Source organism: Martes martes (assembly GCF_963455335.1).
Source record: "Martes martes genome assembly, chromosome: 2".
Taxonomy (NCBI): domain Eukaryota; kingdom Metazoa; phylum Chordata; class Mammalia; order Carnivora; family Mustelidae; genus Martes; species Martes martes.
This window is the reverse complement of record NC_137889.1, coordinates 196,496,059-196,508,092: the sequence shown is the minus strand read 5'-3', so window position 1 is coordinate 196,508,092 and position 12,034 is coordinate 196,496,059. Positions and strand designations below refer to the sequence as shown.

Genomic DNA, 12,034 nt, shown 5'->3' with positions numbered 1-12,034 from the left:
TGATTTTCTTCTCTTCCTTTATCTCCAGGGTAATCTTGAATGAATAAATGAATGAATGAATGAATGAGTAGAGTTAGAGTATTTGCTGATTTAAATGCTGTCACCTCCTACTGTGTGTCCCAGAGAAAGCATCATTTGTGTAGCTTTCTTGCCAAAAGTGGATGACTGAGTCTAATCATTAGGAAGCAAATAAACCTAAACCGTGGGGTGTTTTACAAAACAAATGGCCTGTACATCTCAGAAATATTCAAGATGAAAAGGAGGCCCAGAAACTATTTCTGCTTAATGCTGTGACAGCTAAATTCACTGCATAATCCTTGATTGGAAACACATTGCCAAGAAGAACACAATAGGGGCAACTGGCAAATTTTGAATTTGGTCTGTATATTAGATAATAATACTATATCTGCGTTAAATATTCTGGTTGTAAGAACTATGTGAGAGATGTGCTTGTGATGGGCAGTGTGCTGAAGTATTTGCCAGGGAAGGATCAGGATGCCAGCAACTTAGTCTCAAAGTGTTTGGCAAAATTTTATGTATATTATATATATTGCATATTATAATTAAGTTATTACATATGTAAAATTATACCTATGCCCTCAAATATGGTGACATGTAACACAAGGTTAATCTAGATGCAGGTATGACAAATGTGCGTTGTGCTTTCCTTACAACATTTTTGTAGGTTTAAAACATTTTAAAAAATTTTTAAATTAATTAATTATTTACAGATGTCAGGGTTGGTGAGTGGGGAGACTGTCAAAAACTCCCTGTGACCGCCACGATAAGTCCAAACACTAGTCTGGCATGCAGGGCTTTTAGGATTAGACTCTTTCCTATCCCCTACGCCCCTCACAGAGGAAACCTCAGCCGTTCCAACAGACCTTCCGTTTTTAACATGTCATTTCCTTCGCTTGGAGTCTTCTTCTGCTCCGTTCCCTTTACCGGGCACTGTTTGAACTTCAAGATTCCGATCGAGAAGTCGAGAAGTGCGGGTCTTGGAAGCAGCCCCTGCCCCTCTGCCTGCTGAGACCCTCCCCTCCAGCAAAGTGGCGACCCTCCCCTCTGTGTTCCTTGGGCGCCCTCTACAGGAAATTATGTGCCTAACTCCCTAACAGCCTATGTCACTGGGTATTGTCCCAGTGGTTATCTAATCTGTCCCTCCCGCTAGACTGTGTGTGTTTGGGGGTCTAGTTCATTGGCACATGCACGACTGCTATTTAATCATGTGTACTCTTTATTAAATGTAGGCCCTGAAAAGTTCAGGATTTTGTTTATTTGACTTCTGGACCTTCAGCAGCTCCAACAGCGCCTCGCCTCCTGTATGTCCTCAGGCAATGTTTGTTGAATGAATGACTGAGTGACCAAATATATAACAGAATGATTAAGTGAGTAAATCCAAAGAAATGTGTTTCCTTTCCTAGGTTTCCAGTACACTAAATACGGATGCCGGAGAAAAAGTGATAATAAGATGGTTCACCGCAGCTTCTGCGAGGTCAACAAGAAGCCAAAACCCATTAGAAGAATGTGCAATATTCAAGAGTGTACACATCCACTGTAAGCAGTCATTTAACTATCATATCCTGAGCACAACGTGACAGGGATTTAAATGTCTTTAGTTCTTTTCAGGTTTAATTTCCTTTTTAGTCAAAGCTAATAAACGTATCTGGTTTAAATAGTCCAGGGCATTTCACAGGAATTATTTGAAGCTGCAGCTCCCCTGCCCTTTACCGTATTCCTGCTCCTCAAATACAACCATGTTCCAGCTATAAGGGTGCTTTGGATATCTGGTAACTCCTTGTTTCCACTTCTCTACGTAAAATGTGTTTGCATCTCCTTGATTTTGGGGGGAGAGGGGGTTTGGATATTATGTATATTGATTTTCCAAGGTGGAAAGTGAAAGGTTTAGCATTCTTTTATAATCCTTCCCCAGATACACACAGCCCAGACTTCCCTCATCCCCAGTATTTCCAGTATTGTTATAACCTACTTTTACTGATATTAACCTTCAGAGTTTATATTATCTTAACAACTTCCATCGGTCTTAATAGGTGACTCACTTAGTTGGTCTTTCCTTGTGAAACTTTTTTTCTTCTAGAATTAATTAAGGTTTTGATTTTTATGTTTTGTTTTCTGCTACTTTTCACTAATTCATCCCCATACTGTCTTCTGTGAGTATCGATCTCCTATAAATACTAAACACTCAAATATCCTGTCACTTGCAACTTCTGAGAGATATCCCTCAGACAGTTCTGTGTGTTCTAGCCCTGCCCCAGACTTCCGTTCGTCCTGGAATGTCTTTTTACCTTTTCCGAGATATTCCTATGGCCTCTCTTTTGCATCCATTCTCGTGTTTCCTGCATTTTTTGTCTTCTTTTCTTTTCATGGATTCATTTGTTCTGGTAGATCATGTCTTCCAGTAGCTTCATGAAAAATGTATATACAAAGTGAAACTTTTTGGCTAAAAAATTCTCATACACCTAAGAAATGTAGCTAAGAGGTTAAAGTGTAAGGGTATATAGGAAGTCTTTCTTCTCTCACTCTTCATCAGTGGGACACACCCATAGAATTCCAAACCAGAATGTGTTTTCCTTCAGGATTTGAAACCATTGTTCCATTGTTTTCTAGATTCCCGTGTTGCTGTTGAAAAGTCATCTGATGTTCTGTTTCTCAATGCTTTCTGTTTTTGTCATTCAAAGTTTGTAGGATCTTCTTTTTGTTCCCTGTGTCCTGAAATGTCACAGCAATGGCACTGCTTGATGCTCTACTTTTCTCATCCATCATGCTGTGTACTCAAAGACTTTTTAAAACACAAACCAGTATCTTTCATCTCTGGGACATTTTCCTGTGTTTTTTCTTTGAAATATTTCCCCTATTTTTTCAATATTTTTTCTAAGATATTTGTAGTTAGGATTCTTAAAGATATTGCTCTATTTGCTGAATTTCTCATTTTTACTATTTCATTAGTATCCCAAAGCACTTTAATATCCAAGCATTCTGTTTTGTTCCGCACATGCTCCTTGTTAAGGCATTTGATGCTTATTTCCCTGGTGTTAATATATTCTTTTCTCTCTTTTATATTAAAGATTGTTTTCTTTTTCATGCATTATTGCTTTTGAGTTCTTTTTCTCTGTTTCTCTCCCTGCCGCCCCGCCATGATTTGTGTTAGAGGCTTTTCTGTGTCCACTGAAGAATACAGTGTTAAAAGGCTTCTTGGAAGCTTGAAAGCTTGCTTTATAGTCAAGACTTGCTTGCTGGTAGCTTCACTGTTGGACAAGCTGGCTGGGCTATTTCGTCGGAAGACCCTCAGTGTATATTTAGGTCTTTTTTAATGAAATGATCAGATTTCAAAGGATAGAATCAATCACCTGCCTAGAGAGCATAAGGCTATTTAACAGCTGTTCTGGAAGCTGTATATATGTGTGTATGACCAGGGTCATCTTCACCATCCCATACATGGAATCTTACCTAACCCCCTATTTTCACTCTGGTCTCTTTCGCTGTTGTCTCTTGACTATGTCTGTTGTCCACAAGCTTAAAGTCGGGTTCATCTTGTACAGAGGATAAATGTTAGACCCTCTGCTCCATTAGAGGAGGGGCAATCAGCCAGTGGAGGTAAGGAGCAGTTTGTGTCCCAAGAACCCGATGCATTGCCTTTCTTAGTTTCCTTTCAGAGTTTAACACCATGAGGCAGTGTGGCTGAGGGCGAGTTGGTGTTTCTGAAAACTGCCATCCTGCCCGAACCTAACCTGGCAAACTTAAGATGAGTTTCAGGAACCCTCTGTCGGTGGATCATCCTTTAGATAAAGAGGTTTCCAGGTCACAGTGGGGCAGAAAAATACCCACACATTAAACATAGAAGTGTCGGGCTTGTTGCTATTAGAAAATGCTCAGACTGTGGACACGGTGGATGCATCCCTCTTTCTGAAACTGCTTCCTGAGCGGAGCCTGTTCCTCCTCCCCCGCACCCCCACCCTCCTTCCCAGCACCTTCCCCAGCTCCCCCCCCACCCCCCCACTGCCCCTCACTCAGGGAGCAGGGAAGGCCTGGGGCGCAGAGCCAGAGGGTGCTTGCGGCAGCGTCTAACCGTGTCCCCCTCTCTCCGCGCGCTGCAGCTGGGTGGCCGAGGAGTGGGAGCACTGCACCAAAACCTGCGGGAGCTCGGGCTACCAGCTCCGCACCGTGCGCTGCCTGCAGCCGCTCCACGACGGCACCAACCGCTCGGTGCACAGCAAGTACTGCCCCGCCGAGCGCCCCGACAACCGGCGGCCGTGTAACCGCGTGCCCTGCCCCTCCCACTGGAAAACAGGGCCCTGGAACGAGGTGGGCGTGCGACTCCCGCGTGCGAGCGTGTGTGTGCGTGTGCGGAAGCGTGCACTGCGTATGCGAATTGGGCACATGTATCCGGTAGGCGTTGTGTGAGTTGAGACGCGGCCACAGATTTTGTGATCCCTGCGCTCCTGGAGGTGCCAGGAAACAGGTTTTTAAAACAGGGCTCGCATTTAGGATGACTCGGTAGGGGCAACCATGCGTGGGTGCTTTGGGACATCTAAAGGGGACTGGTTTTCTGTTTGGTATCTTGGTTGATGCCACACCATTCCCGCGGGAAGAATTCCACACACCTGACTGACGGCAGGGCTCTGCCCGGTTTGGCGCATGGGGGACACTTCTTCTCCCTCTCCTCCTCCTCTTATTTCTCCGGGTGTAACTGACATAAAGTTATATCAGTTTCAGGTGTACCACGAAGTGATTCAATATTTGTATATATTGCAAATACTCACCACCATAAGCCCCCGCGATCTCTTCTTACCCTGTTGCTCTGTGTTCCAACTCTGTCCCAGTTTGAGAAACTCCTGCTGTTCCAGAAAGACCTGCTCACGGGAGTCTCCCACCTTTCAGCTGATGGCCCTTCCTCCTCCTCCTGACTCACCACCTCCGCAGCCGCTAGGGCTCCTCTCCAGTGTCCAAAGTACCACATTCCGGGGCTCCCTTGCCCCAGTCCTTCCTCGGCCTTCCAGAGCGGCCCACAGCCAGCGGGCCACTCACGATGGACACTGTAACTCTTGTCCTGGAGCCCGTGCCGGCCACGGGCCCGCACGCTTCTCGAAGACTCTGCGCTGCTTCTGCACTACACGGCCAGGACCTGCCCAGTCCTTGTTTGTCTGCTGACTCAGTGCCGTGTGGCCTGAACTAATCCCACGCCTCTGGTATTCCTGAAGATTCGAAGGGAGGGATCATGAGATCACAGGAGAAAAGCTTAGAGGAGGAAAGGGCCTCAGCAAGCAGACAGAGAATGAAGGAGGACGTGGAGAGCAGGCCCGGAAGGAAGGAACAGGCGGGCGCAGGTCACCTGCACGGGCCCCGAAAGCTGACTCACGTCTCCTTCTCCTCAGAGACCTGGAACATAGGTCCCTCCTCTCTTCCTCCTGCCTGGACCAATAGCTCAGAGGATCCTGGACTTAATCTGAACGTGGTTAGCCCCTTCCTTAACGGACTTAGTTCATGAGAATAAAATCAGAGTAGCTCCAAAGAGCTTGAATGAACCAAGCTAGCCTTCCAGTACGTTCTGCCGTCAGGAAGGAAGGAGAAGGAACGGGAAGGTCAGTAATGGGATCTCTCCCTGGGAAGAGACACCACCACGGTTCTGAGGGACTTTGCAGGTATTAACATGACAGTAACGGCTTCTTTCCTGTCACGTGCTCCCTGCCTGCCCCGCAGCTGCTCTACGGACATTGTCTCCTTTGCATTCGTGTAGTCCTGACAACAGTCCTGAGGCAAGTGCCACCAGCCCAGCTCTGGGAGAAGCAGCCCTGTGCCCAGGCGGGTCCACGATGCCATCAGGCTATGAACCTGTGCTTATGTGTCTCCAAAAGAAAATAGGGAAGGACCTCCAGAGCTGTGCAGGCGTGTGTGTGTGTGTGTGTGTGTGTGCATGCACATGTGTGTCCACAGGGAGGGAGGCGGTGTTGGTGCCACGAACCTCTCTAATCGTAGCCTTGGTTTCTCTAGTGTTCCGTAACCTGCGGGGAAGGAACGGAGGTGAGGCAGGTCCTGTGCAGGGCGGGAGACCACTGCGCAGGGGAGAAGCCCGAGGCGGTCAGGGCCTGTCAGCTGCCTCCCTGTAACGGTACGTATGACCCCGATCGGTCTCACTGCTCCGGCCATGGTGTTTGCACCTCAAAAGGCAGCATTGCAGGACCAACTCTGGAGTGTGTTGGCTTATCCACACACAACCTGAGGCGCGCACCCCGAGACACGAGCCTAGTCGTCTTCTCCCAGATCCGCGTTCGAGGCGGTGCCCCGCACCCAGGAGGCCTCCGAACCCCCGGGCCTCCCCGGGTCCTGTCAGGCGCTGATGCAGGGGCGAGGGCACGCCGTGCGCGCGAAGCTGCCGTCGATTTGGTTTTCTAGCAGAAGCTACTTGGGTTCTGTCTGTGTCTTTACACTTTCACATCACTGCGAAAGGCCCAATACCGCGGAAGGTTTTGCAATATTTGGCTGCAATTATCCAGGTCACACGTGGGGGATCAGTGCCACGCGCGAGGCCCCTTGGGTTCTCTCTCGATCCCGCCACGAGCCCCTGGGCAGGGGGCTCCGGAGTAGACCCCGCGCACGTGCGCGCTCGCCTCGCCTCCCCCTCCCGCAGCGCGGGCGCCGCGCGTCCCTGGGACCGTGGAATGGGCACGGGGTGGCGGCCAGCCCTGTCTCTGTCTCTCTTCCTCCCTTCCCGGGCTCTCCCTGTCCCCATCCGTCTCTGTCCTCCGCCTCCTTCGGCATTTGCGCGGCGTCTCGTCCTCGGTGCTGGTCCGGCCTGGCTTCCGGCCGCGGTGGGCGCGGTGCTCGGTCTCTCTGCGGTTCTGCCTCCTCCCTCGCTCTCCCTCCCTCCCTGGTTCCCTCTCCTCACCCCCTCTCCTTCTTTGTCCTGCTCTCTTCTCTTCTCCTCTTCTCTCTCCTCATCTCTTCCCGGCTCCTTTTCCCTTATTTCCCTCTTTCTTTCCCCGACGTCTGCCCTCCGCAGCCTCTTTCTACCTCCGTGTCGGTCCGTGTCTCTCCTTCACCCCCGCCTCGCCCCTTCCCAGGAGCCCTTTCTCCCCGTCCCTGTCCCTCTGCCTTCCTCTCCCACTCTGAGTCCGCGCCTGTCCCTTCATCGCCCTCGCTCCTGCCTTCCTCACCTTCTTTCTCTCTCTCAGCGCCCAGGGCGCCTCTCTCTGACTGTGTCCGGCTCTCTTTCTTCTTGTCCCCTGCCACCGTGCCAGCTGCTGTCTGTCCTCTCCCCCCCCCTCCCCTTCCTCTGTCTCTCTCTCTTCCCCACCTCACAGCACCTTCCCCTTCTGCCCTTTCCTTACCCACCCTACTACTGCCTTCACAGACTTCCTCTTAAATGCCACTTTCCTGAGTCTGTACCTAATGACAACTGGACGCTGCTGTCACAGTGGTGAGACTTGGAACTTACGAAGTTGACTTTTCGTTGGCCTGAGGTGCTATTTTATCAAATGTCTTACATTTTTTAAATTTTTTTATTAACATGTAATGTATTATTTGCCCCGGGAGTACAGGTGTGTGGATCGCTAGGTTTACACACTTCACAGCACTCGCCATAGCACACACCCTCCCCAGTGTCCGTAACACCCCCTTCCCCCCCAACCCTATTTGTTTTGTGAGATTAAAAGTCTCTTATGGTTTGTCTCCCTCTTGATCCCACCTTGTCTCACCTTTTCCTTCCCTACCCGCTACAACCCCCTTCCCTGCCTCTCAAAAATGTCTTTTTTTTTTTTTATGAAATTTCAAGTCAAGTCTTAAACCTTATAAACCATTTCATTATAAATTTTCATTTGAAATGTGTGGTAGCAAGATCAAGTATGGCCATGAGAGGGAGACAAAGGACTTAGATATTTAATCATTTTTCTCTGGAAAATACATTTGAAAATATAAAACACAAGACAAAGCCAACGGAATAAACTTTACCCAGTTAGAAGTTGTAAGTTTACTGTTGCAATAATATTTTACTCATTTGTATTACTGTCAAGAGGCTAAAAATTCTGTGAGTAGACTTGACTATTCTTTTTTTATCAGATTTTTTTTTTTTTTTTGACTTGACTATTCTTAATAGTTGGTAAAGCATGTGCTTCTGCAAATAGGCCCAATTGAAGAGAATTGCTTGATTCTCTTTAGCTAAAAGAAATTCTTTTTAACTGTAAAACAGAGGTACAGATGAGATGGCATAATTGTGTTAGGGATGCCACCGTCTTTTAGCTACTGTGTTGCTCTGAAATCCAGGCCCGACAACCAATTCCATGAGGTATAAAAGGCCGTAGGTTTCTATCACACATTTCAGTAAGTAATAATTCCTATCAGTCTCTAAACTGCAATTAAAATCAAATGACTTTTTGAGATGTATGTAATACCCTTTTCCTGAACCTCTTACAATGATGTGGGCTTGAAACCAGAAGGCCCAAAACTTCCTTAATTTTAGTGATTGATTTTGTCATGTGAATCCTTTCCCTAAGCCCCATTTTGATTGTACTATTTCCTTGCTGCTGTTAAGCTCTTCCCATCTATCCTGAGACAAATTGCCATAAAGTGAATGTATCCCTATGGTCTTACCTGTTTTGTTTTGTTTTTTTTTTTTTTTCTCGGAAAATCTCATCATTTTCTTCCTCTATACAGAAGCATATTCTGTCCGGCCCTAACTAGACCCGTGTTGTGAACTAGTTCTTGCAGTGCTGAGGTGCTCACACAGAGGGGGGACTCATACAGGAGCTCCTTCTCTAACACAGAGAGACGAGGTCATGCTTTGAGCTGGGCCACAGAAAGGAGGTTAGGGGTCAGAGGGAAAAGAGAGTACAGAGCCAAATAATGGATAGTTTTGTCATTAATTTTGGAATTGGTAATTGGTAACAGATATAGGTGGTAATTTTAGCTCTCTCTTGGTCTTGCCAACTAACTGTCCTTTTTTTTCAAACTTTAGAAAGAAAGATTCTTTAATTTCCTTGGCAATTTATATGCAGGTTCCTTACCTAGCAGTGGAACATGACCCATTAATACTTTGTAATTTTAAATGATTCTAGTACATAAGTGCCACAGTTTCCAATACTTTGTGTTTACGGATCAGGCATAAGATTAGCATCTCTGTGTGGCACCGTGTTCATGGATTCTGTATGGGATGTGCCCTAAAATGGCTGAAAACAAATACAAATTCATGTGTCCATGAACTCAACATTTGGAGTTTTTGAAATCTAATTCTTATAACCTGTACTTTAAAAAATTTAAAGATGATAAAAAGAATGTACTCACACATGTAACAAGTGTTTTATGAGTGTTACTTTGGTACTTTTTAAAGTGTTATCAATTCAGTGAAATTGAATTTAAAAACTATGAATGATTCAAAAGAAAGTTGGCACACTTTACCCAAATTTGTGCTTTCAAATAATAAATAGTCTGAGAATATTCAGTAATAAAAATGAAACTGTTGCATTGACTCTGGGTGTTAACTTGGTTTTTCTTTCGGTAATACATTTTTAAGATTTAATTTGTTCCAACATATCCTTAGAATTTATTTTGCTTTTTATTTATTTATTATTATTATTTTTAAAAGATTTATTTATTTGTTTTGGAGAGAGAGCAAGCAAGGGAGAGAGAGAGAGAGAGAATCTCAAGCAAACTTCCCGCTGAGCATGGAGCCTGATGCCGGGCTTGATCTCGAGATCCTGAAATCATGACCTAAGCGACATCAAGGGTCAGACGCTTAACCAACTGAGCCACCCAGGCGCTCCAGGATTTATTTTGATTTTAAATTTAAACTTAATGTAGATGCTAATCCATTAGAAAGCCAGAAATACCATAAAGTTAAAAAAAAAAAAAAGTTGTCCCTTTATATCCTAAAAAGTATTTTTGGCAAAATGAATCCTATTTTCTCATTCTAAAATCCGATGTAGGTTCTTACTTGGAAGAGAAAAGTACCTTTAGTCTGCAGACTTGATGGAGATATTAAAATGGTGTTCAATGCAAGTGCTTTGCAGAGAAAAAGACTACGTATTTCAGTGAATTTATCTAAATGTTCATATTTGTTTATTGAGATATAGTTGACATACAACATATTAGTTTCAGGTGTACCATATAATGATTTGATATTTTTGTATGTTGCAAAATGATCACAACCTTAAGTCTAGTTAATGTCTATCACTATGTATAGTTATAAAATTATTTTTTCTTGCCATGAGAACTCTTAAGATCTATTCTCTTAGCAGTGTTTAAATATGCAATTCAGTATTATGAACTGTAGTCACCATGTGTACATTACATACCCATGACACTTATTTTATAACTGGAAATTTTGCCTTTTGACCCCCTTCACCCATTTCACTCACTCCCCAGCCCCCGCCACCGACAACCACCAATCTGTTCGCTGTATCAAGGAGCTTTTGTCTTTCGATTCCACATACAAGGGAGACCATGTACTATTTGTCCATCTCGGTCTGACTTACTTCATTTAACGTAACATTGTCAAGGTCCATCCATGTTGTATGTGGCAAGATTTCATCCTTTTTTATATCTGAATAATATTCCATTATAGACACATACCACAGTTTCTTTATCCATTCATCCATCCGTTGGAGAACAGTTAAGTTTTTTCCGTATCTTGGCTATTACAGATGAGGCTGCAGTCAACATGGCGGGGTGTGTATCTTTCTGAACGAGTGTTTTCATTTTCTTCCGATACATGCTTTTGGGACTTACTGGATCATATGTGCTTTTATTTTTAATTTTTGTGGGAGTATCCATGCTGTTGTCCACAGTAGCTGTGCCAGTTCCCAATCTCACCACTGACATTCACATGTTTTTTTTTAAAGATTTTTATTTATTCATTTGACAGACAGAGATCACAAGTAGGCAGAGAGGCAGGCAGAGAGAGAGGAGGAAGCAGGCTCCCCGCTGAGCAGAGAGCCCGATGCGGGGCTCGATCCCAGGACCCTGGGATCATGACCTGAGCCGAAGGCAGAGGCTTTAACCCACTGAGCCACCCAGGCGTCCCTGACATTCCCATTTTTAACGCAGAGGCTCATTTGGACAACTCCAATTCATGTCGGATTTTACTTAAATTTTTTTATATTCCGAAACAATTTCCGTTTCTCCCTTTTATTCTGCTTAGATGTATGTTTCATTCTGTCTTCTTTTATCCTCTGCAGATGAGCCGTGTTTGGGAGACAAGTCCATCTTCTGTCAGATGGAGGTGCTGGCGCGGTACTGCTCCATCCCGGGTTATAACAAGCTGTGTTGTGAGTCCTGTAGCAAGCGCGGCAGCACCCTGCCACCACCGTACCTTCCAGAAGCTGCTGAAACTCACGGCGATGCTGTCTTTAACCCTAGCGACCTCCCTGGATCTCTCGTGATGCCTACAGCCTCGGTTCCTCACCGTTCGGAGCCCCCTGCCGAGAGGAAGAGGCCTCTGAGCAGGCTGCCTGCGGCGGGGGGTCCCAGGCCACACAGTGAACCCGACGGTGCTAACTTGCCCCAGAGGAGAGCTCCGCAAGCGGGGAGTACGACTCTGAGACTGGTGTCCCCGGCCACCGGGAGCGGCCCGCTCAGCTCCCCCTCGGGAGCGGCTGCAGCCCGCCTCCCCGCGGTCAGCGAGTCCCTGGGTGCTGCTTCGCAGGCCAGAACCTCAAAGAAAGGTGACAGAATCATTGACAAGACACGTCCGGTCAGATCGGCCGCTTCGGAGAGATGAGAAAGCGAACCTCGAAGGCCAGAAAGCAGAGGAGAACCCGGACAGGCTCCCTCTCCCTGCGGTGCATCCAGCCGGTTTCAAGTCCAGTCTCCGTGTTGAAAGTAAATCTCCGTAAACTGTCAACTCGTCTTGTCTGTGAGTGGAAGAGCGAAAAGTGCTGGTTCACTTTCTAGTTGCTTTCATCCTCCTCTTGTTGTGCATTGACTCATTTGCCAGAAGTCATCGGAAGAAAGCACCAAAGATTATTAATAGAAGGAAAGTAAGTTGCTAAGTGTGTCGGTCACTCTCTAATGCAGCAGAGGGCCT

The 12,034-nt window shown here is 46.1% G+C and overlaps 1 protein-coding gene across 1 annotated transcript in view; it reads left to right on the top strand.

The window, feature by feature from the left end:
* Positions 1–11,728, top strand: part of ADAMTS3 (ADAM metallopeptidase with thrombospondin type 1 motif 3) — a gene marked incomplete at both ends in the record, with an annotated part of 249,908 nt that extends 238,180 nt beyond the window's left edge. Inside the window, 4 exons of the mRNA XM_080796379.1 lie at positions 1,425–1,557; positions 4,116–4,323; positions 6,010–6,127; positions 11,187–11,728. Coding sequence (XP_080652505.1) covers positions 1,425–1,557; positions 4,116–4,323; positions 6,010–6,127; positions 11,187–11,728 — 1,001 coding nt within the window. The remainder of the gene's footprint in view (positions 1–1,424; positions 1,558–4,115; positions 4,324–6,009; positions 6,128–11,186) is intronic.
* Between the last annotated feature and the right edge of the window lie 306 nt (positions 11,729–12,034).